This window comes from Tiliqua scincoides, chromosome 2, assembly GCF_035046505.1.
Source record: "Tiliqua scincoides isolate rTilSci1 chromosome 2, rTilSci1.hap2, whole genome shotgun sequence".
NCBI classification, from domain to species: Eukaryota; Metazoa; Chordata; class Lepidosauria; order Squamata; family Scincidae; genus Tiliqua; species Tiliqua scincoides.
In genome coordinates, this window is record NC_089822.1 from 122340655 (window position 1) to 122362965 (window position 22311).

Genomic DNA, 22311 nt, shown 5'->3' on the forward strand with positions numbered 1-22311 from the left:
GAGGTGGAAAAAAAAAAAAACCAGGGTAAAAGAGGAAGTGGTTAGCAGCACCTTCAGGTCTACCTTACAGTTTTTTCTTTATAGTAGCATGAGTTTTCCCACAGGTTTATCTATTGCCCTATGCTTATGCTTATAGAGGAATATGGGGGTGGGGGCAGTAAGAGTATGTTGGCAAACTCTGCCCCTGCTGGTCACCACGACCACAGTGTTGGTAGGGGGTAGGGCTTACCAGTATGCTTTTGCTCCCTGCCCTTGTTCTTCTGCACCAATGAAGGACATCTGCACAGAGTTTGTATAATCCGTGATTCTATGCAAGCATGGAATTTGACATTGACCACAGAATTCTGCACCTCCAATTCTTTTTTTTTTAAAAAGCATACTAGCCTTTTATGATTACTCAAGCACTTGCAAGCCTCTCTTCAGGCTCATCAGGTGAAATCACATGACTTCTAAAATTGCTTTTGCTGGATCAGAACCAGGATCTGTCTCCAGCTGGAGGGGGAGATTTATAGTGGTCAGGACTAGTGCTCTGCACAGCTCCTTGGTGCTAATTGTAATTGAATAAAGCAGAATAAATTATGGAAACAATCCCATATATCAGGGGTGCCCAAACCCTGGCCCTGGGGCCACTTGGTGCCCTCGAGGCCTCTCAGAGCCTCTGGCCCTCTGGAGATTTGTTGGAGCCCACACTGGCCCGACGCAACTGCTTTCAGCATGGGGGCAACTGTTTGACCTCTCCCGTGAGCTGTGAGATGAGGGCTCCGCTCCTTGTTGTTTCATGTCTGCGATGCAGTAGTGGCAGCAAAAGAAAGGCCAGCCTTGCTTTGTGCAAGGCCTTTTATAGGCCTTGAGCTATTGCAAGACCTTCATTCATTCATATAAGTTCATCTTTAATATATTCATTTATGTAAATTTATTCAAATTTTAAATGTAAATTAATTCTTTTTTTCCCTGGCCCCCGACACAGTGTCAGAGAGATGATGTGGCCCTCCTGCCAAAAACTTTGGACACCCCTGCCATATATTAAATATCACCTGATTTTTAGGCTGCTGTCCTGCTCACTGAATTTTAGTTACCCTGAAATAGAATTCTTATTGAGGCACAATACTAACTGGGTCTACGCAGAAGTAAGTCCTATTTTGTTCAGTGGGGCTTACTCTTAGGAAAGTGTGGTTAGGACTGCAGCCTGAGTGAAACAAAGAAGGTGTATCTGTTTCAAATAGACAAATGTGTTAACTCACTGAGAACTAGACGAAGAAACTCTGAATTGAGAGGTTTTCTTTTCCATTCATTCCGTGTCCTTGGCTGAACCCTTTGAGCCTCTGCCTCCTGTCTGCTGTAGATAGATATTTAATAACTATTACAGCCCAATCCTATGCATGTCTACTGAGAAGTAAGTCTCATTAAAGTCAATGGGGCTTACTCCCAGGAAAGTGTGGATAGGATTGGGCTGTTAGGAAGCTAGTGATGTTCTCTTACTGCAGAGGGCTATTGTAAGGATTGCCCCAATATCATATATGTAACCTTGCTATGAACAATTAAAAGTGCTATGTAAAGTCTTTATATTGAAACCTGGGCTGATGCCAGCAGCGCTCAGTTGGTTTCAGACTAAGGTTTCAGACTAAGGTTTTTCTCAGTCAGAAGTTCAAAGATATTGCAAGGGCCTGTCTTTTCATTGGGCTCAAGAAAATTATGTTATTATTTATGTACCGCTTTTTAACAAAAAATAGTGCACAAACTGGTTTACATAGCAAAATAAATCAATAAATGGTTCCCTGTCCCCAAAGCGTTTACAGTCTAAAAAGATAAAAACTGCAGCAATCTGTTATAAGAAAAGGCACTGTACTGCGACAAAGAGGGACAGTTGCTCTCCCCCTGCTTTAAAAGGTGCCTCTTTGCCCAGTTAGCAGGGGTGTATATGTATTTTTAAAGTTATGAGACTCTAAAATTCAATTTTAAATTGATCATTTAACTAAGGGTGCCAGTTTTCAACATGCGTTCTGTTTGCGGAATTGAAGCTGCTCTAGTTGAACAAGTTTCCGAACCAATAATGGTTCTTGATGGCATTAGTAAGCTTCAGCAGTATGTATGGGAGACAGGGGAAAGGGGATTGGCTGCATCTGTGTGTATGGGGCTGGCCTTAGGGTAATTTGACCAATTGGGCCAAATTGGACCCCGTGCCCCTCATGGGGGAGGTAAGCAGAGTGCCTGAGGCCAGTATCTCACCCTGTAGTTGACACTCCAGCATGGAATCTTCAATGCTGAGGTGTCCTGAGGAGAGTGCAGTGAGCCGAGCATTGTCACTGGAAGGTCCTCCCTCCCAACCACCCCTGGGTCCAATTGGCTTGAAATTGCCCCCCCAGCAGTTAGCAATGCTGCCACTGCTTGGTCCCTTGCCACTGCTGCTCATCCTGGTGGGTAGGGGGCCCCGTATATTTTGCATTGGACCCCACACATGTCTGTGTGGCATGTTCCTGCACGTGTTTGTGTATGATTGCACAATGTGTCCTTGTTTAGTAATGACATGACGCATGGCTTTTTGTGTGGCACGTGAATTTTTATGTGACATGCACCTGACATGGTGTCCAGGGCAGTAGTTTACAACCCACAATAAAACACGAAGATAAATGGAAAAAACAATAAAAGACAAAACAGAAGCCAGCATATAACATCAGTATAAAATTGTATATAATCAAAAGGCATAAAAACAATATAAAATGCAGCCGCAGGTGATGATGACAAAAGCATCTGAAAAGAAAAGTCTTTAATGCCTGCCAGAAGACCTCCAGGGAGGGCATGTTTCTCAGTGCAGCTGGGAGGGAGTTCTGTATTTTTGGCACTGCTACAGAGAAAGCGCTACCCCTTATTGCTGCCAAGTCAGGGGTGGCATTTGAAGGAGAGTCCCCCCCAGATGACCTCAAGGGATGAGCTGGTTCACATGGGAGAAGGCGGTTCCTTAGATACTTGGGCCCAAGCGCTCAAGGTCTTGAGCGGTCAAAACCAGCACCTTGAATTGTGCCAAGAAATGAAAGCACCATATGGTGCCTTGCAGCACCTCTTGAGTCTGGCATGCGCATGGCAGCAGGCATATGGTAAACTGCATGTGGTGTGTTGCAGGATGCAACACATTGCAGTATGCACGGGGAGGTGTGCAATGTGTTGCTGAATGTGTATCTAGGCGTGAAGGCGTGTGCTTTTCTGGAGCGTGTGAAGTGTCAGATTCTAATGCACAATACAGAGGTTAATGTGAGATACTGACCCAAGCAGGGTACATAATGGGAGGGGATAGGTCACAGTTTGGGTAGTTCAGGGCATGCCTGTTTGCATGTGAATGGTTTTACATGTGTGTTCAGCCGTGCTGGCAACAGTGCCTTAGTTGAGAGAACAGTGCAGGAATGTGCCTGAGCAAATGCTACAGGGGGTGGCATTTAGGGGAAGCCCTGTGCCATGTAGAAATGCATCAGGCAGATCTTCATTAAGTTCATATCTAGCAAGTATAAGAAACTTCCCACATTGAATTTTTGCCTGAATACATTCCTTCCTCCCCTGGGGGCTGGGGATAAGAATAGGCCCTCAGTTTGGCTGTACTTGTAAGAGACGACTAAACAGCCACTGGGTAGATGGGACTCCTTAGCCTGGGAAGGCAGCTCATCTAAGAGAAGGAAACTCTGACCTCAAACCTCCACTGCCTTGTGGCTACATCCAGTTATGGAAAAGGCTTCAGGAGTCAACCTCGAGGCAAAACCCAGAGCCGGAGTCCCTGAGGCAGTTCATGGCTGAACACAGTCACTTTCTGGCAACTCCTGCAATGCCTCTGGAACCAACCGTATTGGCTTCTGCCTTTCCATTGGACCATTTCAGCGACGTGGAGAGGGGGGATTTGCTGCATGAGAGTCTATCCTCCATATCTACTTTACCCAGGCTTCACGCACTGGAGAGGACACTGTTCCAGAGCCACCATTCAGAGCGCGATACCATAGTCTTCCGAGACTGAAGGATGCCAACATTCCTTCCCAGCCAACTCTAACTTCCATGTTTTGGAGAGCATAAGTGAACATTGACAGCACTTTAAATTGAAGGGTTATTTTTTTAATGTTTGAAGTGGATACTGAACCAGAGACATTCCGTTGCCCTGACCCAGTAAAGTTATTGTTGTGTTCTTCTTTCACAGGCTTCATCGAACAAAATTCAGAGAGCGGGAAGGCTCCTCTGTGCGCACTTAGTATTTGTGTACCCAGACCTAATCCGTGATCACAAACACCACCTCCGGCTTCACAGGTGTGTTTATGTGTCTTTCCCCTTTTGCAAAGAATTAGCAGTGTTTGTAAGTGTTCATTTGCACTAGGGGGAAAGAATGGGTTGCCATCGAAACTTTACACAAAGCAAAATTACAGGTTCCTCTGTACTCGAAATATCCAAGGAGTTTCAAGGGAAACTTCTTAAGGTGAGTGAAATTTTTCAGCGGGGGTTGCTTATGCCTGAAAATGATGCTTGATCAGCAAATTTATTTATCTTTAAATACCTTGTGAAGCTGATCACCAAGGCAACTTACAGTCAGTAATAATGTATTAAAACAAATTCAGTCAAGAATTAAGACAACCAAAAGTCAAAACAATCAGAAGCGGAAACAAATTTTCAGACTTTCAAAACGTGGTGTTTGCAAATTTGTCTATTGAATGAGAAATGTCACTCTCAATGGTCGTTTTAGCAGCTGCTAGCATTCTGAAAGATCTCAAAAATCTCAGGAAATGTTCTTGGCACATTTTTGTTCTTGTCAGGGAGGAAGGTGGTGGAATATTGGAAGGTGTCCTTCCTGAGATCATTCGGTGTGTAAAAGCACAGACTTATTAGAGTTCTTATAAAGTTGTTTTTAAAAATCAGAAACAAAAGCCTCTTCAGAATCTGAGCAATGAGACTTGGAGCTAGATAACATGGCTGCCATATGAGAGATCCATGATTCATGCATGGATTTTCATCTGTATTGTACTTGTAAGGGTTTCCCCCCTATATAGCTAATGGGTACATCCAGAGCAGGGTGGGGAGGTTAATTCCCCTTCCAGAAGCCCTGATCAAATGGGGTCCTCCCCCAATAGTTGCTTTTATACAAAAAAATTTTATACAAAATTTCAGGAGAACTAATCATGTAGTTTGCCCTGAGGTTGAAACAACACATTCTGAGAAAAATTACAGATTCTCCTCTGCAGTACCTCCCCTGGACTGTCAATTATTTTTTTTCTTCATCAAGGCTCTGAAATTATAAATAAGTCCAACTGGGGGGAGGGGGACAATCTCATGAAGCCCATTTTCAGGGAAGTATTGTTTGTGCAGGAGAATTTAAACATCTTGCTTTCTGTTAGGGTTGCCAGCCCTCTAGGATTTGCCTGGAGTCTCCAGGAATCTGCATTAATCTCCAGATGAAACCTGAAAGTGATCCTAGAGGTTTGAACAGGGCCTCCAGGAATTTCTAACATGACATCAGGCTTGTCAGGGGTGGGGGTGGAAGAAGCATTTCCTTCCAACTTCAAGTCAGAGTTGGCCACCTTATCAATCACCCACCAGTTTTCCCTGACAAATGCCAGCCTCTGCATTTGCAGCCTCAACAAACCATTTTGGGAACATGTATTTGCCAAGTTAGTGGTGGTCTACTCAGGAAGTGTTACCAAAAGCTGAAATTGACTCCCAAAACAAAGTGTGTGGGGTGGGTGGGTGGAGAGATTCCTCATTTATTTATCTGGTTCTTTGGATCTCTAGCACTGCTTTGAACTCTCTGCTGTCTCCTATCTCCCTTCCAGGCAGTGCTGTTCTGGGAAGGAGCTGGTGGATGCACTACTCAGCGCAGGGCTTTCTGTGCAGACCCGCAGCCAGGCCCTTGGACTCTGCCAGGTGCTGATGGATGAAGGTGTTATGGCTCATGGTGAGATCCTACATGATCTTCTGTGAGGATGTTCAGTTGCAGGGTGCCCTGGTGCTGGCTTCCATAGCTCTCTAGGCCCCAAGGTGTGTTCTGAAAGCAAACTTGCTGGTGCTAAAGAGATCTGGATCTTGCTAGTGCCTCAATGGGAGGCTGCAGAGACACCCCCGTGTATGCTGTTGAGTTCTGTGATGAGGTGGAAATATGAAGTGGAATAAATAAATTGGGAAAATGAGACTATGTGGGCAACCTACCTCCATAAAAAATGTGTGCACGTGGCTGGGCAAGTTGACCAGCTGTGAGGTCACAAAGAGCTGCTTACACGTCTCTTGATGTCATAAATGGTCTCTTTCCTACTGAGGCTGAGCTATCAGCCCAGCAATGGTCTCTTATGCTCTGAGAGAAGGAACCTTGCTTGTGTCAGTATGAGGAGATGGGTTGCTGTTACTCGGAATGAAGCCACCTGGGCAGTGCATATTGAGCTGCAGTGAGACTCCTCTACCAATTTGATTTTCACCCATGCATAGTCATCTGATTATGTTTCCTAGTCCAGAGTTGCTGCTTCTCTTACTCCAACGCCTGGTTCATGACCATCTTTGGACGATCTTGAACAGGAACTTACTCTGGATAGCACCAACCCCCTCTGAGTCCTTTTGCTCCAGAGCCACATTCCTTCACTTTTGGTTGGTTGGCAACCTTCAGTCTCGAAAGACTATGGTATAAGCCTACAGCACCCGGTATTCCCAGGCGGTCTCCCATCCAAGTGCTAACCAGGCCTGACCCTGCTTAGCTTCCAAGATCAGACGAGACCAGGCATGTGCAGGGTAACAGGTTAACCCTTTGATATGGTGGCAGCTGCTGACGCAGTGAGAGAGCCTGGCTACAATCTTATCAAAGCCAGCAGCTGTTCTTCATATTCCCCTGCTGGCAGGCAGTAGGGTGGGGCCAGACTTCCTGTTTCCCTCTGCTGTGTGCTTTGGCTCTCATTTTGGGATCTAGCATTTACCCATCTTTTCCCCTTACAGTACGACAGGAGAGCTATTTCCAGGATCGGGATGCCCAGTTCTTCCGCTTTGTGGCCCTGGAACCAAGTGCTGAAGTCCAGGATAGCGAGGAGCTGCTGGAAGCATTGGCACTGCTCACCCAGCTGGGCCCTACGGCATTGCTCACCACTGTCCTGCGCAAAATGTGAGTGTGAGAATTGGACAATGAGGCAGGCAGGTAGAAAGTCATTGAGGAGGCTTCAAGGCTGTGCTGGGGGTTCTGTTCTGTACATCCAGGAAGATGATTTAAAGCACTGGTTCATTCATTTCTCTGTTTTATGCATTCATTAATTTGAAGGATTTATAGCCTGCGTTTTGACCAAGGGCCATCTAAGGCAGCTTGCAATGCATTGTGGAAATAAAATATTAAAAACCTTGAACAACCCCTTACATCAACTTAAGCATAAGAACATAAGAACAGCCCCACTGAATCAGGCCATAGGCCCATCTAGTCCAGCTTCCTGTATCTCACAGCGGCCCCACCAAACGCCCTAGGGAGCACACCTGATAACAAGAGACCTGCATCATGTTTGCAAACACTGCATGTTTGCAGTTTGCAAACACTGCAGGAACAAGAGTGCTGACTTGAAAGATCTTGCTCCTTTTCAGATACTGGCACCAGCTTTATCGAATGGTCAGTTATAACTTTGAACAACCCCTTACATCAACTTGAGCATAAGAACATAAAAACAACCCCACTGGATCAGGCCATAGGCCCATCTAGTCCAGCTTCCTGTATCTCACAGCGGCCCACCAAAGGCCCCAGGGAGCACCACAATTCCAAAGTCACCTAGCCAATGGCAGAAGTCGGGAGGTGCTTCCTTTCAGAGCTGCAGTTCTTGGGCCACTGGCAGTTAGAGTGGAGCAGAGGGTTATTTTCTGGTTGAGGGGAGGAGGGAGAGTGAGCTCCCTGTAGCTACTCCTTCCCCAGCAGATGCATGGGACTAGTCTGAGCTTCCCTTTGGTCCTTATGGTCTTCCTGATACATGCACGTTTTGATTCCACTTTTCTATATGGTACTGTATATTCCAAAGAGCTTAACACCTTCTATATGGTACTTTTCTATGTGGACCTCAACAAGTGGGAAACCCTGGCCTCTGAGCGGCCCGCTAGGAGTCAGGCTGTGCAGAATGGCCTTTCCCAGTTTGAAGAGACACTTGGCCAACAGTCTGAGGCTAAGAGGCAAAGAAGGAAGGCCCATAGCCAGGGAGACAGACCAGGGACAGACTGCACTTGCTTCCAGTGTGGAAGGGATTGTCACTCCCGAATCGGCCTTTTCAGCCACACTAGACGCTGTTCCAGAACCACCTTTCAGAGCGCGATACCATAGTCTTTCGAGACTGAAGGTTGCCAACGATGACGACCTCCACTTTTCTTTATGGTACTGTATATTCCAAAGAGCTTAACACCTTAATTAAAATAGCCAATCCAATATGTGAACGTTAAAATCGGTCAAAATCACAATAATAAAACATTGCAGTACTGTTGGGCCTGTTGAAACGAAAAAACCTTAACTGCCTGCCAGAATGCAAGCAGAGGTGGAAGTTTTTGGTGTTCCCTTGTGTGGGGGCATTCCATAATTGAGTTGCCACCACATGAATTCTGTGTTTTCAAAAATCTTAGCCTTTTCTGACCGCTGCCCTTAAAGTGAATTTCTCTGTTCTCACAGTCATGAAACTAAGCTTCATGGCAGGGCCTCTGAGAGGAATATTATTAAGGGGTACAAAGTTTATTTTGGGCCCCTTTGGGAGGGAGTGAAACAGAGCAGGGGAGGGTGGTGACGGTTGAGCAGAATAGGGGCAGGGAGAGGTGAAACAGGGTGCAGGGAGGGTAGAGACAGCTGGAAAAGCCTTTGGAGCCCAGGTCTACCCACCCATGTGGCATCAGTAGTGTCCCCAGCATACCGTACAGGCAACAAGCCTGAGTAGAAAGGAAAATGTCAGATCCTAGGAAATTTCTGGGCCCCCTCCTTGAGCTCCTGGCCCCCCCTTTTGACCCTGGGCCCAGGTACAAGTTACCCCCTTTACCCCCATCTCCTAGGCCCTGCTTCATAGTATCTATCTAGCATTAATGCAGCGGCCAGAGATTACAATGGTGACTGAGTGGGGCTTCCTGTCAGTACAAGGGTGAAGTCTCAGTGCTTTGTACTGTCTGTTGTCCCTTCCATATGGCTTGGGGAAGCAATAGAATACTGCACATGGAAAGTCATGATTTTCAGAATTCATTTAATTTCCGTTTTAACAGGTTCCTTAAAGCATTGTGAATTAGGCTGTAGAGGAGAGCTTGCACAGTGTCTGGAGAAATTGGGGTGGGTGAATGTATGTTTGCCTGCATGCTTTACTTGTCACCTTCTCCACCAGCCCTGGCCAGCGCTCAGAGGAGGAGCTTGTGCTGATCTTTGAGGAGCTGCTGCACATCAAAGCTGTCGCCCACCTCTCCAGTTCAGTGAGTTGCAAGTGCATCCCACCCCAGCCTTTTGGATGACTCCCATCACTTCCTGCTTTCCCCACCTAGCTCTGCCTCTGCCTTACCAACTCCTTAGTTTTCCCTCCTTTACTAGGCACTCCGTATCTACCTGTCAGGTACAGTAACTTCAAACTGCTCCACATCTGACTCTTTTCCAGCACAGGTATGGGAGGGGGAACCATAGATATCATCTCCCCCCCCCCCCACCACCACCAATAAGACCTCATGTATGAAAAATGTGAGAATCTGTTTTACCAGATTGTCTCTTTTGATATGAGATGGGGGTCACAACCACCTTGCTTTAAAATTTACATGTCTGTCCCATCATTCCTCTACGGAGCTCAGAATAGCCTACCTTGTGAGACAGTGCTGTCGCAGTGTGCACTGACACGTTTTCTCCCATCTGATGCAGGTGAAGAGAGAACTCGCTGCCGTGCTGCTGTTTGAGTCTCATGCAAAGGCTGGAACTGTGTGTGAGTAATTGTTTGTCACTTGGGTCTTATATGTCCTCTGACTTCTAACATGCGAGCTCCCAGAGAGGCACTTTGTTCTTCCCACGTCCCCTGTTGAAGGGGGAATTGCTGCAACCATTGGATGAAGGGGCCAAGTGATGTTAAAGGTGTGTTGGCTTCTTTGAAATGGTGACTGATCTTGTGTACGGCATCATCACCTCATCGTCTTGTGTCTGGTAGTGTGAGTGGGAACAAACATGGCACAGAAGAGTTCCTCTGCCCTATGAAATCTGGGAAGAAAATGTCTCCCTTTGGGCTAATTCTTTTTTTTTTGGGGGGGGGGGAAGTGGGCAAGAAATGACTCCCTTCTGGAAATCGTGGCTGACACCTATTTATTGTATTTGCTCCTTCTTTGGCTCTTGCTCTATTTTTTCCTTTATCTCTTACTACTATTGTTGAAACTCTTTTATCTATTCATTGCTTTATCTGTTGTTAGGTTTATTGCTTAGTAATTACAATCTCTCCCTGCATATGGATTGTTTACTTACTTCAAAGCCAATAATAATTCTATTGTTTTGTGATATATCTACATGGAATCACCACTGAATTAATATTTATGGATTTAATATATTAATATTGCTTTATCAGTTTGCATTGAATGTGTTTTTGTGTCTTGATGTTATGTTTTGCTTTCATTATCTTAACATTTTGCTGTAGTCTGCTACTTTTTGGCTTTGCTTGCAATGGAAAAATAGGCCAGATCTACCACTACTGGTTGGCTCTGGTTTTATGTATGCCTATCCCATAAGTTCCATGGCATTGATCTATAGCATTTTGTTTGCAGTGTTCAGCCAAGGGGACAAGGGCACCTCCTGGTACATCATCTGGAAGGGATCAGTCAATGTTGTCACACATGACAAGGTACATAGGTGTGTGTGTACTTGAACTCTCCAGATCCTACATTGAAATGGCCAGTCTGAGGTTAAATCCAGGCAAAGTGGCTTCTGATCACACTTGGGGAAATCTATGTAGACAGGATAGGCTAGATTTGTACCCTTTGAATAAAATAAAATGTAAGCAGAGTTCCATCACTTTGGAGCCTTGTCCAATTTGCCTTGTCTCTGAATTTTCAGAACTGTGATCTGAATGATGGAATGTAGCTTTTACTCTGATTTTTTAGCAGGAAAGACAACCCCTCCAAAGTATTATTATTATGAGATTTTTGTACAGTTAGGTAGGTGTTATTGACTGGTTTGTTTTATCCCAACATCAGGTCCTTCCCCAAGAACCTGGGATGCTTGGTTTTTATCCTGTTTTGATGTTATGAATAGCAAAATTCATAGCAAAATATAATTGCAAAATATAATTGTTATAATAATAACAAAATTCATTGCAAAATATAAGCTGTTCCCAGTGACGGTGCTTTCGCAATTGTCTGATTGCTGATGATGATAATTAATACAAGAAGTATAAGTTAAGAGCATTTCAGAGAGATGTGTCCAATCTGCACATACTTGTATTTCACTCCTTGATCAGCACTGCTACATTTAGGTTAGCATGCATGTGTTCATAAAGATACCCATGTACTCAAGCAGAAAATTTAAGTTCACCTCTTCCTGGTATGTTTGCATCTCTGTTATATTTTTTAATGGCTTATTATAATACAGTGACAGAGTACAAGAGATGCGTAACACAAAGTTAATATGATCTCAGAAGGCACCATAGGGCAAAAGTATGTGTTATGAGTCAACTGCCAAATCTATGTTTGCCTTGTATCGCATTGGGGGGAGGGATAATATTGAAAAAATTGGAATGAGGGGTCTTTTAACCCTTCATCCCCCACTAACCACCACAACCCCTCCTCCCTGGTTATCTTCACCTCTTTTGTTCTCCAGCCAAACTTTGAGGCCAGAAATAAAACAGGGTAAGGAGGGGCAGAATTGGGAGAGGGGGAAGCCAAGGAGACTTGTCAGGTTGCTTCCATATTCCAGGTAGCTTGGCAACTTGCATGTTTGCCATGATTATTGACTAATCCTAGACTGCTGTGCTTGCTGTGCAGGGCTTAGTGTCAACCCTGCACGAGGGTGATGACTTTGGAGAGTTGGCATTGGTGAACGATGCTCCCCGTGCAGCCACCATCATCCTCCGTGAAGACAACTGCCACTTCCTGCGGGTGGATAAACGGGACTTCAATCGCATCCTCAAGGTGGGCTTTGGGATTGGTTTGCATTTTGGTCAGGAATCTTTTTTTTGGGGTGGGGGCAGCACGGTGTGGTTCTCCATTGACTTGGTGATGGAGCTTGTCTCAAGGAAGAAGGAATATAAGATCATTGAGAGAGAGGAGGCAGGAGGATTAACCTCGCATACTCTTTCCCCATTTAGGGCTAATACAGGTGGACCCTTGTTGTTCTTCTGTTCCTGGAAGCCATGCGAATACCGAATTTTGCTTGAAATCAAGTCACACAAAATTCAGAGTTCACCAGCTCTGAACATGACTGGAGCCTTCCTCCGTTCATGTCCATAGCTGTTCTGAGGCCTGTGGAGGCTGTACAGGGCTCAAAATGACCTCTGGAGGTCCTAGAAGGGCACTCGTGGTTTTTGGGCGAAAACTAGACGTGCCCTTCTAGGACCTCTGGAGGTCTTTCAGAGGCTCGTGGAGGCTGCACAGTCCAGTCACCTCTGGAGTGCTCGGGTGGGGCCAAGTCTGGCTCTATGCAGGTCCCGGGGACCAGTGTTGAGCCAGATTCGTGGATAGTAATTCTGCTAATAAAGAGGCTCCACCTGAATAAAAGATTTTCCTACAATGCCAGAACTAGGTTGCTGGGGGAAAAGCACTGTACTGCCCCTTCACAACTCTGCTACCTACTCCTTCATAACATGGTAGGCACCACCACTGCCACTACAGGTGCAAAGGTTGGTCTGTCTAGGTGAGCTTTCTGATTTGCATGGGCCCTCAGCCAGTGGTCATGCTGGCTGACCTCCAGTCATTCCTAGCTGCCACCTTCTCTATTTCCAGAACTTTTGCCTTGCCAAAGGAAAAACATGCTGGAAACAATCAATGAAATTCTTCCCCTCTTCAGCCCCCTGTGACAACTGTTCCCATTGACTGTGCTCCCTTGAGAAACAGTGCCTAGGTCTGTTAATAATAATAATAATAATACAGGTATTTATATACCGCCTTTCTTGGTCTTTATTCAAGACTTTATTCAAGGCGGTTTACATAGGCAGGCTTATTAAATCCACGCAGGGATTTTTACAATTGAAAGAAGGCTCTATCTTTCAAGAGCCACAACAATTCAGATGTTTCATTCTGATCTGGCCTCCATCCTGGCCTCCATCCTCCCACGCTCAGAGCAGATGGAAATAACTCAGCTTCAGCTTGTCAGCTGCTTCAAGGTTGCACGGTGCCGGTGGCCTCGAACTGGCGACCTTTGGATGTTATCTTCAGGCAAATGGAGGCTCTACCCTCTAGACCAGACCTCCTATTGTCCATGTTCCCTTCCTGACCAAGCTATTTCCTTCCAATTCTACTTGTCTCTACCAAGCTCTCTCTACTAGTTGGCTCTGGTTTTACATCTACCTAACCCATAAGTCTCATGGTATTGATTTATAGCATTTTGTTTGCAGTGTTCAGCTAAGGGGGTAAGGGTGTGCCTGAACACCACTTCTACTCTTATTCAGGAACATCATCTCTTCTTTATCACATCCATTCCAGAACCTGTGTAGCTAGCCTTCCCTTTCCATGCCCTCTGGCTCTTCTTTGTCCTATTCCCATAGCTCATGTATGAGTTCCTTGCGGGTTTCTCTGACTGTAAGACTGTGGTTTACAAGAAGCAGCCCAAATAGTACTACAGTCTTTCCTATGTATGCATTGCCTTCTCCTGTAAGCCCCTGCCCAGTCCTTAAGACCAGCTTTTGTTAAAGCCACATACTAGTGATTGTAACTGTGGGAGGAGGGAAGGGGAAAGGCAGGTTGCTGGATGTCAAACATTATGAAAGACTTTCTGATCAATAAATAAAGGCCAGCTTCAAAGTTCTTTCTCCAGGGGTTTCTGCCACCTGAGATCAGGTGTGGGGGTGGTAGGGGTGAGAGGGCTTTGCCAATGGTAATGCCACATTTATGGAACACACCCCCTCAGGCACATTTGGGAGATGTGTACCTTACTGTCACCCGGGAGACAGGTTAAGTCCTTTTTATTTGCCAGAGCTTTTTTTATGGCTGCTGATTTATGGTTTTAGTGGCTTCTGCATAATTGACTGGCGGTTTTTTCCCCCGCCTCTTGATGTTAGTGTTTTTCTTTTGTTGGCATGCCATTTGTTTTTATGGAAGTAGGTTGCTTTGGATATTTGTCTAGTACTGGGTAAATACATAATGCTGGTGAACTACTGCGTGCACTTCAGAAAAATACTGGAGAAATGCCAAGTATTGTTTTTCTGGCACACTGAAGCATGTTGTAGAGGCCTGGCTGGTTTGCGCCCTTTTCCAGAGGAGGCCCACTAAGACCAAGTTTGAGCACCTCTGTCTTTGGTCAACTTCTGCTGGGCAGCTTCAGCAGTCTCATCAGATGCAACGTTTTCTGCTAGCATCTGCTTTCCTTCCTAGGACGTTGAAGCGAACACCCTGCGGCTGAAAGAACATGGAAAGGTGGTGCTTGTTTTGGAGAAGAATTCCCAAGGCAGTAACTCCTGTCACCTTCCTGGGACTCCAGGGAGCAGTAGGTACAGCAGTTTGTCCCCATCCTTTCATTACTCCTTCTTAGCAGCTGGTGTAGGTAGTGGGTAGGCTGCATTCATATATAGCTCAGGGTACCATGCCTTGAGGGGGTGTCTTAGAGTGCCAAAAGGCACTTCTGGTTTTTGCTGAAAACCAGAAGTGTTTTTTGGAGGTCTCTTAAGACATTCCCTCAAGGCCTCAGAGCCTCAGAGAGCACCTAGTCCCACTGGCTTCAGAAGGAAGTGCCTTTCAGAGTCCTCTAAGATGTCATTGGGGGGGATGTTGAATTTTTTTTGGGGGGGGATGTTAAAACTTTTTGTGCCCCCGAGCACCAGATGCCTTAACTACAGCACTGCTTCATACCCTCATAGTGATGTAAACAAGGAGTACAGTAGTTGTGCAGGAATTTGTTCACAGACACACAGCATGGTATACAGCCAAACTACAAAACCCATGTTACACAGCCATTTGTAGGCGAAATAGAAATGGCTAAGAAAGAACTATACTAATTCCTCACCTTGGGAGTGTGGACTACAAAATCCATGTCACAGTGTGACTGTGAGCAAAATAGGCATATGTAAAAATAATTGGGGCCTGTAACTGAATTGAGCAAATGGAAGTATGGCAACAAATGAAATTTGACAGAGTATATAGATTTTTGTTGTTGTTGTGATATGTGGATGTGAGCTGGAAAATGGACTGCAAAGTGGAATTCCTCCTTTGAGTGTTTCACATTCCCAAATGCTGAGAGTCAAAAGCAGCTCATGATACAAGGGAGGGCTCCAAAATTTTCCCAGCAGATGCAACTTAGGTCTGTCTCTCAGGCCTGCCTTCTACCTATTACACTATCTAAAATAGTACCTTGCTTTGTTCTTTCCTTCAGGTACACAGTGATGGCTGGGACCCCTGAAAAGATTCTTGATTATCTCCTGGAAACTATGCGTCCTGACTCCATGCTCTCTGATCCTATAGGTAAGCAGAGAATTGCTTGAAGAGAGGGGCTAGTGCCCAGGAGAACACTCCAGGCTAGCAGTTGGCCACTAGATTATCTTCTGGCCCAATTCAGAATTGGGGTAGCAAGCTAGGCAAATGGCATACAGCAACAATTTCAATGACAATGGCATTATAAGTAGTAGAAGGATATGGATTTAAGCAAGGGACCTATCTAAGCCGTGCTTATCTTACTTCTGATGGCAAAGACTTTAGGAGTAAGGCCTCCATATATGTGTGTGATATATGAGGAACACATGGGAAAATGCATTCAGTGTTCAACCCATTTCTTTTAGTGGACAAGGCTGCTCCCTATTTACATTCCTTGGTGCTGGTAAAGTTACCCTCCTCCTTGAAATGAGTGAGGCAGTCAGTGCTAGCATACGCGTGTGTGTATTGAGCATGCAAAGGATTCTACATGAGTGTAGGCATGCAAACCTCGCTTGCGTACCAGTGGTGGGTTAGGATATCATGTAGCCTACTCTGTTACTCTTGTTTCACAACAGCTTCTTGATCTCTCTATAGACACCTTCCTTGGAGATTTTCTCCTGACGCACAACGTGTTCATGCCAACACCACAGCTGTGTAGAATTCTGCTCCAACAATATCCTTCATATGTGTGTCTCTTTGGGATTCCGGCCTGAGAGTCAGTCTGATAGGAAGCTGTACTGGTTAATGGACTGCAAACAAATGCCAGATCCCTCTGTGGATACTTCTTGGCTTTGGATTGGTAAATGGCAGTAGGGGAAAGGGAAGATGTCTTTCAGAGGTCACGTTTAGCCCAAGAGCCACTAGCTGTTGAGCCTTACACTAGAGAGGTCTCAGATGTGTGATCAGGGATATCAGCATCCCTCGTTAAAAATAAAAGGTGGTATTGTTACAACAGTCTGGAGATAGTTATAGATTGGATCAGTGGTTGCCAAACTTTTTAGCATTGGGACTCTCATTTTTAAAAATGACATCCTTATTGGGACCCTCTAAGGCAGGGGTGCTTAATAGGTGGATCGCGATCTACCGGTAGATCGCGAGGCAAAATGAGTAGATCGCGGAGCCCTGTCTCTCCAAACTGTTAATATGTCAGTTTCGTCTAGTGACTAGACAAAACTGACATATTTAGCTGACACTAAACCTGAAACTGACACTTTAGCTGCTCTTCAGGCATGCAGCAACAAAACTGACGAAAGTGACTAGACTCCAGCAGGGGCTCCATACATTAAAGGGGGTGTCAGACGCTTCCTTCCCCCCTGGTAGATCTCCGGGCCTTGCTGGGTTTCAAAGTAGCTCTCGAGCCAAAAAAGTGTGAGCACCCCTGCTCTAAGGTTTACTTTAGTGGTACTTAGTTACTAGTACTTAGTTACTAGTACTAGTAACCTTTAAAAGTTACCTTAGTACTTAGGTACTTTAGTTACTTTTAAAGGTAACTTTTTTAAAAAAAACTAGTAACCTTTAAAAGTTACCTTTAAAAGTAACCTTAGTACTTAGGTACTTTAGTTACTTTTAAAGGTAACTTAAAAAAAAAAGATCTAGAAAGAAAAATATTTTTATTTATTTACTCACAAGTAGTAATATTTTTATTTGATTCTTTATTTATAAAAAACTCAATCTGTTTCTCATAATGAAGCAGCCCTAATGAACTTTAATGAATGCTCGCCTTCCTTTCTCATATTTCTCCCCAGAAAAATAAAAAGAAAATCGGGTGGTTTTCTTATAATTCTTTATTAGGGGGCATCAAGTAAGACACATGTATCTCTCTATATTTACACATGCCTGCAAACTGCAGGAGTTCAACTCCTTGCAAACCCCAGGAGCTGAGCGTTTTGCAGGGCAATTAGCAGCTATCTTGCAAACTGCAGGAGCTGAGCAGTTTACAGGTTAAGAAGCAGGTATCTGATCTTTGAGTCGCCGCAGGGCTTGTAGCAGCAACTATTACCCTGCAGATGCCTGATATCGTCTGATCTCGGAAGCTAAGCAGGATCAGGCCTGGTTAGTACTTGGATGGGAGACCGCCTGGGAGTACCGGGTGCTGTAGGCTTATACCATAGTCTTTCGAGACTGAAGGTTGCCAACCGTTGTGGCAATTAGTTATCTGATCTTGCCATTACCTGTGTTCAAATTGGAGGCTCTGCCCAGCCCTTTGCAACCCACCAAAAATCATGTCGTGATTCACTACTGGGTCCTGACCCACAGTTTGGGAACCATTGGTTTAGACAGATGTAACATCTACATGGTAATGTCAGGTCAGTTCTACTTTATAGATAAATTCTGAGCCCAAAGCTCATAACCAAGTTTGGCATTAATTAAGATATTACTGCATCTTCCCTGTTTTCCTCCAACATTTTTTTGTTTTGTTTTCCCCCCCGAGACTACCTCCCTCCATTTTTTCCATTACTCCAAACCTGTAATATCTGCACCCAAAAGCACAGAACTTGATAACATCCAGAATTTTAGAATCGCCCTTGATACTTGAGTATAAGCCGATCTCACAGATGTTGAAGGTAGGCTTTAAACCAAAAATCATGGAATTTTCTATGACCCTCGGATAAGGCAAGGAGTTAGAGGAATGCCTGACTATAACTTTGTCTGATTTTTACCCAAGGCCAGATCCTGAAAAATAATCTACCAGTAATTGTTACCTAATTCTGTAATTTATTAAATTAGAAATTTTATTCTCTAATTTATTAAAAATATAGTAAAACATCATAACATACATTTTTAAATTCTGGTCTTTACAACCTTTTTGTAAACACTATCGGAGTAAGTGCTCTGTAAACAATATACCAGTACAACCTTTTAATCAAATCCTTCTTTAAAGTGCTGGTGGGTTAAGCTAAAGGCACAACATATAACGTACAACTTATAAAACATAACTGGGAGTGTGCAGTTCAATTCACAGCAGAGAGACGTGCAACAAGGAATTAATGTGAGCAAGCTCAGCTACACATAGTTGTAAACTGATTTACTCAGAAATAGACCCATTGCTTTCCATGCGTGTCATTCTTAAGTAAGAGTGCACTGAATTGTAGCCTGGGAATTTGTTTCAGACAAAAATGAGGATTATCTCCTGGTGTTTAAAAAAACTAGACCCCTGCCAAACATTTGCAAAATGGAAGGAGGGTGCAGAAGTGTTGGGTGTGATTCTGCCAAGGAGAATGAGACTTGCTTCATTTAAATGGAAGTGTTGAACCCTGGCTTGCTTTTTTCTCAGGAGGAAGGAGTGAAGGTTAATTTTGCTGCAGCTTGCAGCCTCATTGCCCTGGAGACTAATAGCTCTCTATCTCTGCATTGTCCTATTGCTCTCCTTTGGGCTTCTCTTGGCCGCTGTGATGTGCCTGAACAGCCCTGACCACTGTTGAGATGATTTACACGGTTTATTGGCAGAAATTTCTCACCGTATAGGCGAGTATCTATAGAAGTCAAAGAAAGAAAAGTGCTTACCTTTTTAAAATGAGTAGGGAAACGTGAAGTCCCCAGTTCATCTGTCTGAGTGGTCCATGTCATCCTGCACCCAGTGCTTCCTTGACAAAACACTCACTTTCCATTCGGAGCCTTCAGAGGGCACGGAACAGGACAAGGCTGCATACATCCTGGGTAAAAGGCAGAAGGTCTTGTGTCTGGTGAACCAGTGGGTGTTGCTGTATGGGCGCCTGCTGCAAGCAGAATCCAGTGCCATGGATTTCTTGCAGGTAAGGAGATGGCGGTCAGGATATGTAGAGGTACAGCAGATATGTATACATTTGTGATGAATGACCCAGGAAAATGAGGACAAGAGTAGAAGTAGGTTTTCATTGGAGAGAACTTCTCTCATATAGGACTAGACCTGACCCTCATTGGAGTGTATGCTGCTGTCTATATTTATTAAATCTAGCTCCGAGATTTGATGAAACTTGGAAAAAGACCATTAGTAGACCCCAAATGAATCCAAAGATTGCACCTAGAGGAAGAACTCCAATGTCGATAACTTAGAAGTGGGAGCTCACTGTCCATGCTCACAGAGATAAAAATTCAGGTGATGGGCCCATCCTGAGAGACTCTCCAGTGCCATCATTTACAGAGCCAGCAGAAGCCTGCTATTGCTGGGGATAAAGCACTTGACAGTTGCCTAACAACTATTTGTATTGGCTTTCAGCTTGGCAATGGTTGAAGTATTTTGAAAGGCAATTAGTATTTCCTTCCACCTTCCTTGGAAAAGAAAACGTAATTGGCAAAGCAATTTGCCTGTTTACCGAAAGGCCTGAGATAGCTGCCTTTCTAAGCAGAACTAGATGTCAGGCGAGCCATGGAGCTGTCACCGCAACTGCCAACCTCTGTGCCTTTTTCCATGAAACGGAACTTGTGATACGATGCCACTATGCTGCGAGTTCCTCTGCCCCATTCAGCGTCATTTGCTAATGGTGCTGGCGGGAATGGCTACATTTGCAACATGAAGTCGTGTTCATGATGGCAGGGTTCAGTCAAATTCAGGTTTCTATGGTGATTAAAAATTTTTTGTGGTGCTTAAGAAATAGCCAGATTTTTCCCAACATAAAAAAAACAAAAGTAAAAAGAAGCTGATTGGTCCTCCCCACATAAAAAAGAGGAAAAAGATCCAATGGAGTGGGAAGGTGGAACACCCAGGAGGAATTGATGTTGGAGTTGTTTTTCAATAAAATTAAAATTCTCTCCCCAAGGAGGGAGGTGTGATTGGACAAGAAGGGGGGGCGCAAAAGTTCAGGGATTCAGTTCAATAAACTGAGAGGAAAAAATGTAATTAGATGGGAGTTTTCAATTCAAACAAATTTTTCTGTTTCTTAGATATTGGGGTTGGCTCTAAAATTCAAAGTAAATTTGTTGAGAGAGGGGTTTTATGGAGAGAGGGGAAGAATTAGATCCAACGATTACCACGTCTTCTATAATGACTTTTTCTGCTTTCAGTTACAAAAGTCTTGGTTAGTCTTGGAGAATGAGTTGCTGGTGTACAATATCATCTTCATCGCTTCTAGCCAGCTGGGCTGCTTCTAATGGCTTCTGACTCTTTCCCCTTGCAGAGCCTTACCGAATTCGTAGCCCAGGATGCTCGCTTGGGCCCCCTTCTTAGGGAACAGATGCAGGATCGGCGAAGGAACAGAGTGTGAGTCAGCTTCCTTGTTCCTAAACACACGTACGTGTGTGTGTGTGTGTGTGTGTGTGTAGTAGAAGTAGGATGACTGGGGAGATATATTTACACCCTGCTTTTCAGTCAGGGCAGGTTTCCAAAGCAGCTTACAAGTTAATATAAGTACTACTAAATAGGGGCCTAGAGAAGGGAGCAGAAGATCTGCAGGTGGACACAAGAACTGGCTGCTGTTAAAGCTGCCAGCCCACAGAAGCAGACCCACATTATTCTGCCAAGTATTCTGGGCCCTGGCAGTTGATGATGTCATAGTCCAGAGTTCTAGGTTCCCTCCTTCAGAAGGAGCCACATGTGGACACAGGGGTGGCTGATGTTAAGGATGTCAGCCCATAGAGGCAGCCCTTCACCTGTTGTATCTGGTCTGAAGGCACCTTCTAGTGTAGTGCGGCATATTTTGGTGCGTTCTAACTTTGAGCAAAAAGTACTGTATATCAGCTGTGCTTAGCTCGGTCAGAATGGTGGATTTGGACTCTTCTGGGTCAAGTTACTTTGGGGACAGAGCCTCTTCCCTGACACAATATTGTGATGTCCCTTGCCCAAGCAACTTGCCCAGAAAAATCTGACATCCATGGCTGAAGAATCTGGAAGACACCCCTGCTGTTGAGAAATGAAAAGTTGCCCCAGAGGTTCAATTTCCTGGTATGATGAGCTCCTGTCAGGTAATAAGTAGCACATGACTCTCTCATATACTAAATAGACCTGTCCAATGTGACTTCCAAGTGGTTGCTCATTGACCCAGGCCAAAACCAAGGTGTAAGAAACCTTCTTATATGGAAGCTGCTTGTCCTTTTTAGGTAATGAATAACTACTCCAAAGACCTTGTGATTAGGATATGAAGACAGATAGCTGCAACCAAGTGATGTTTTACATTTCTGTCCTAGCATGAGGAGAGGAGCCAGATGAAATCCAGACAGCGACTAGTTGTGGTCAAGGGGCCACCAGATGATCATCCCTGTTCTAGACCATGTGAATTAATTTATGGGAACCTGATGTGTGGAAGATCCTGGGATTAGTTTGAATGTCTGGTCTCTTTCAGTTCTGTGATTTTTATGATTGCCTTTTTGCTTCTGAGCATTTTTCTTGTACTTGTGAATGTATGTACATGCTGCAAGCCCTGATCCAGCCTGAATATCTATTCACCATCTGAAGTAGGCTGTTGCTGACTTAGCTTTTGTGTGTTTTCCTCTTGGACAGATTAGAAAATGGCAGCAGTTGCACAACTCCAAAACTTCAGGTAAACAGATAGTTCTTCTACAGACTGTACAATTGTGAACAAATCTTTACAAATCCTAAAATGGGGAGGGATATTGTTTCCTTCTTCCACCACAGGTGGGAAAATCATCCCATGTCCTCCTCCCCTCAACCATACTTACATGGATTGCTTCATTTTGGGGAGGCATGTATGTCAAACCTATGTTAGATATCAACGTGCTCCTCTGAAAAAAATAAAAGCTGGTATGAGGGCATTGCATTTTTTTTGCATTAGAATAGTTAAATTCATAACATATTCACAGTTATGTAGATTCTAAACATTGCCCATGTACAGGATCTGCTATTTGCTTATTCACCATTTTCTTTGTGAACCC

At 44.5% G+C, this 22311-nt stretch overlaps 1 protein-coding gene across 1 annotated transcript in view; it reads left to right on the plus strand.

Annotated features, from left to right (window-relative positions):
* RAPGEF3 (Rap guanine nucleotide exchange factor 3) overlaps window positions 1–22311 on the plus strand; it is a 60521-nt gene that overhangs the window by 23024 nt on the left and 15186 nt on the right. The window contains exons 5-17 of the mRNA XM_066613624.1: window positions 4172–4278; window positions 5793–5914; window positions 6937–7099; window positions 9315–9399; window positions 9833–9893; window positions 10717–10793; window positions 11932–12078; window positions 14476–14591; window positions 15470–15558; window positions 16102–16180; window positions 19109–19259; window positions 20601–20683; window positions 21920–21959. Of these exons, the coding sequence (XP_066469721.1) occupies window positions 4172–4278; window positions 5793–5914; window positions 6937–7099; window positions 9315–9399; window positions 9833–9893; window positions 10717–10793; window positions 11932–12078; window positions 14476–14591; window positions 15470–15558; window positions 16102–16180; window positions 19109–19259; window positions 20601–20683; window positions 21920–21959 (1320 nt within the window). The remainder of the gene's footprint in view (window positions 1–4171; window positions 4279–5792; window positions 5915–6936; window positions 7100–9314; window positions 9400–9832; window positions 9894–10716; window positions 10794–11931; window positions 12079–14475; window positions 14592–15469; window positions 15559–16101; window positions 16181–19108; window positions 19260–20600; window positions 20684–21919; window positions 21960–22311) is intronic.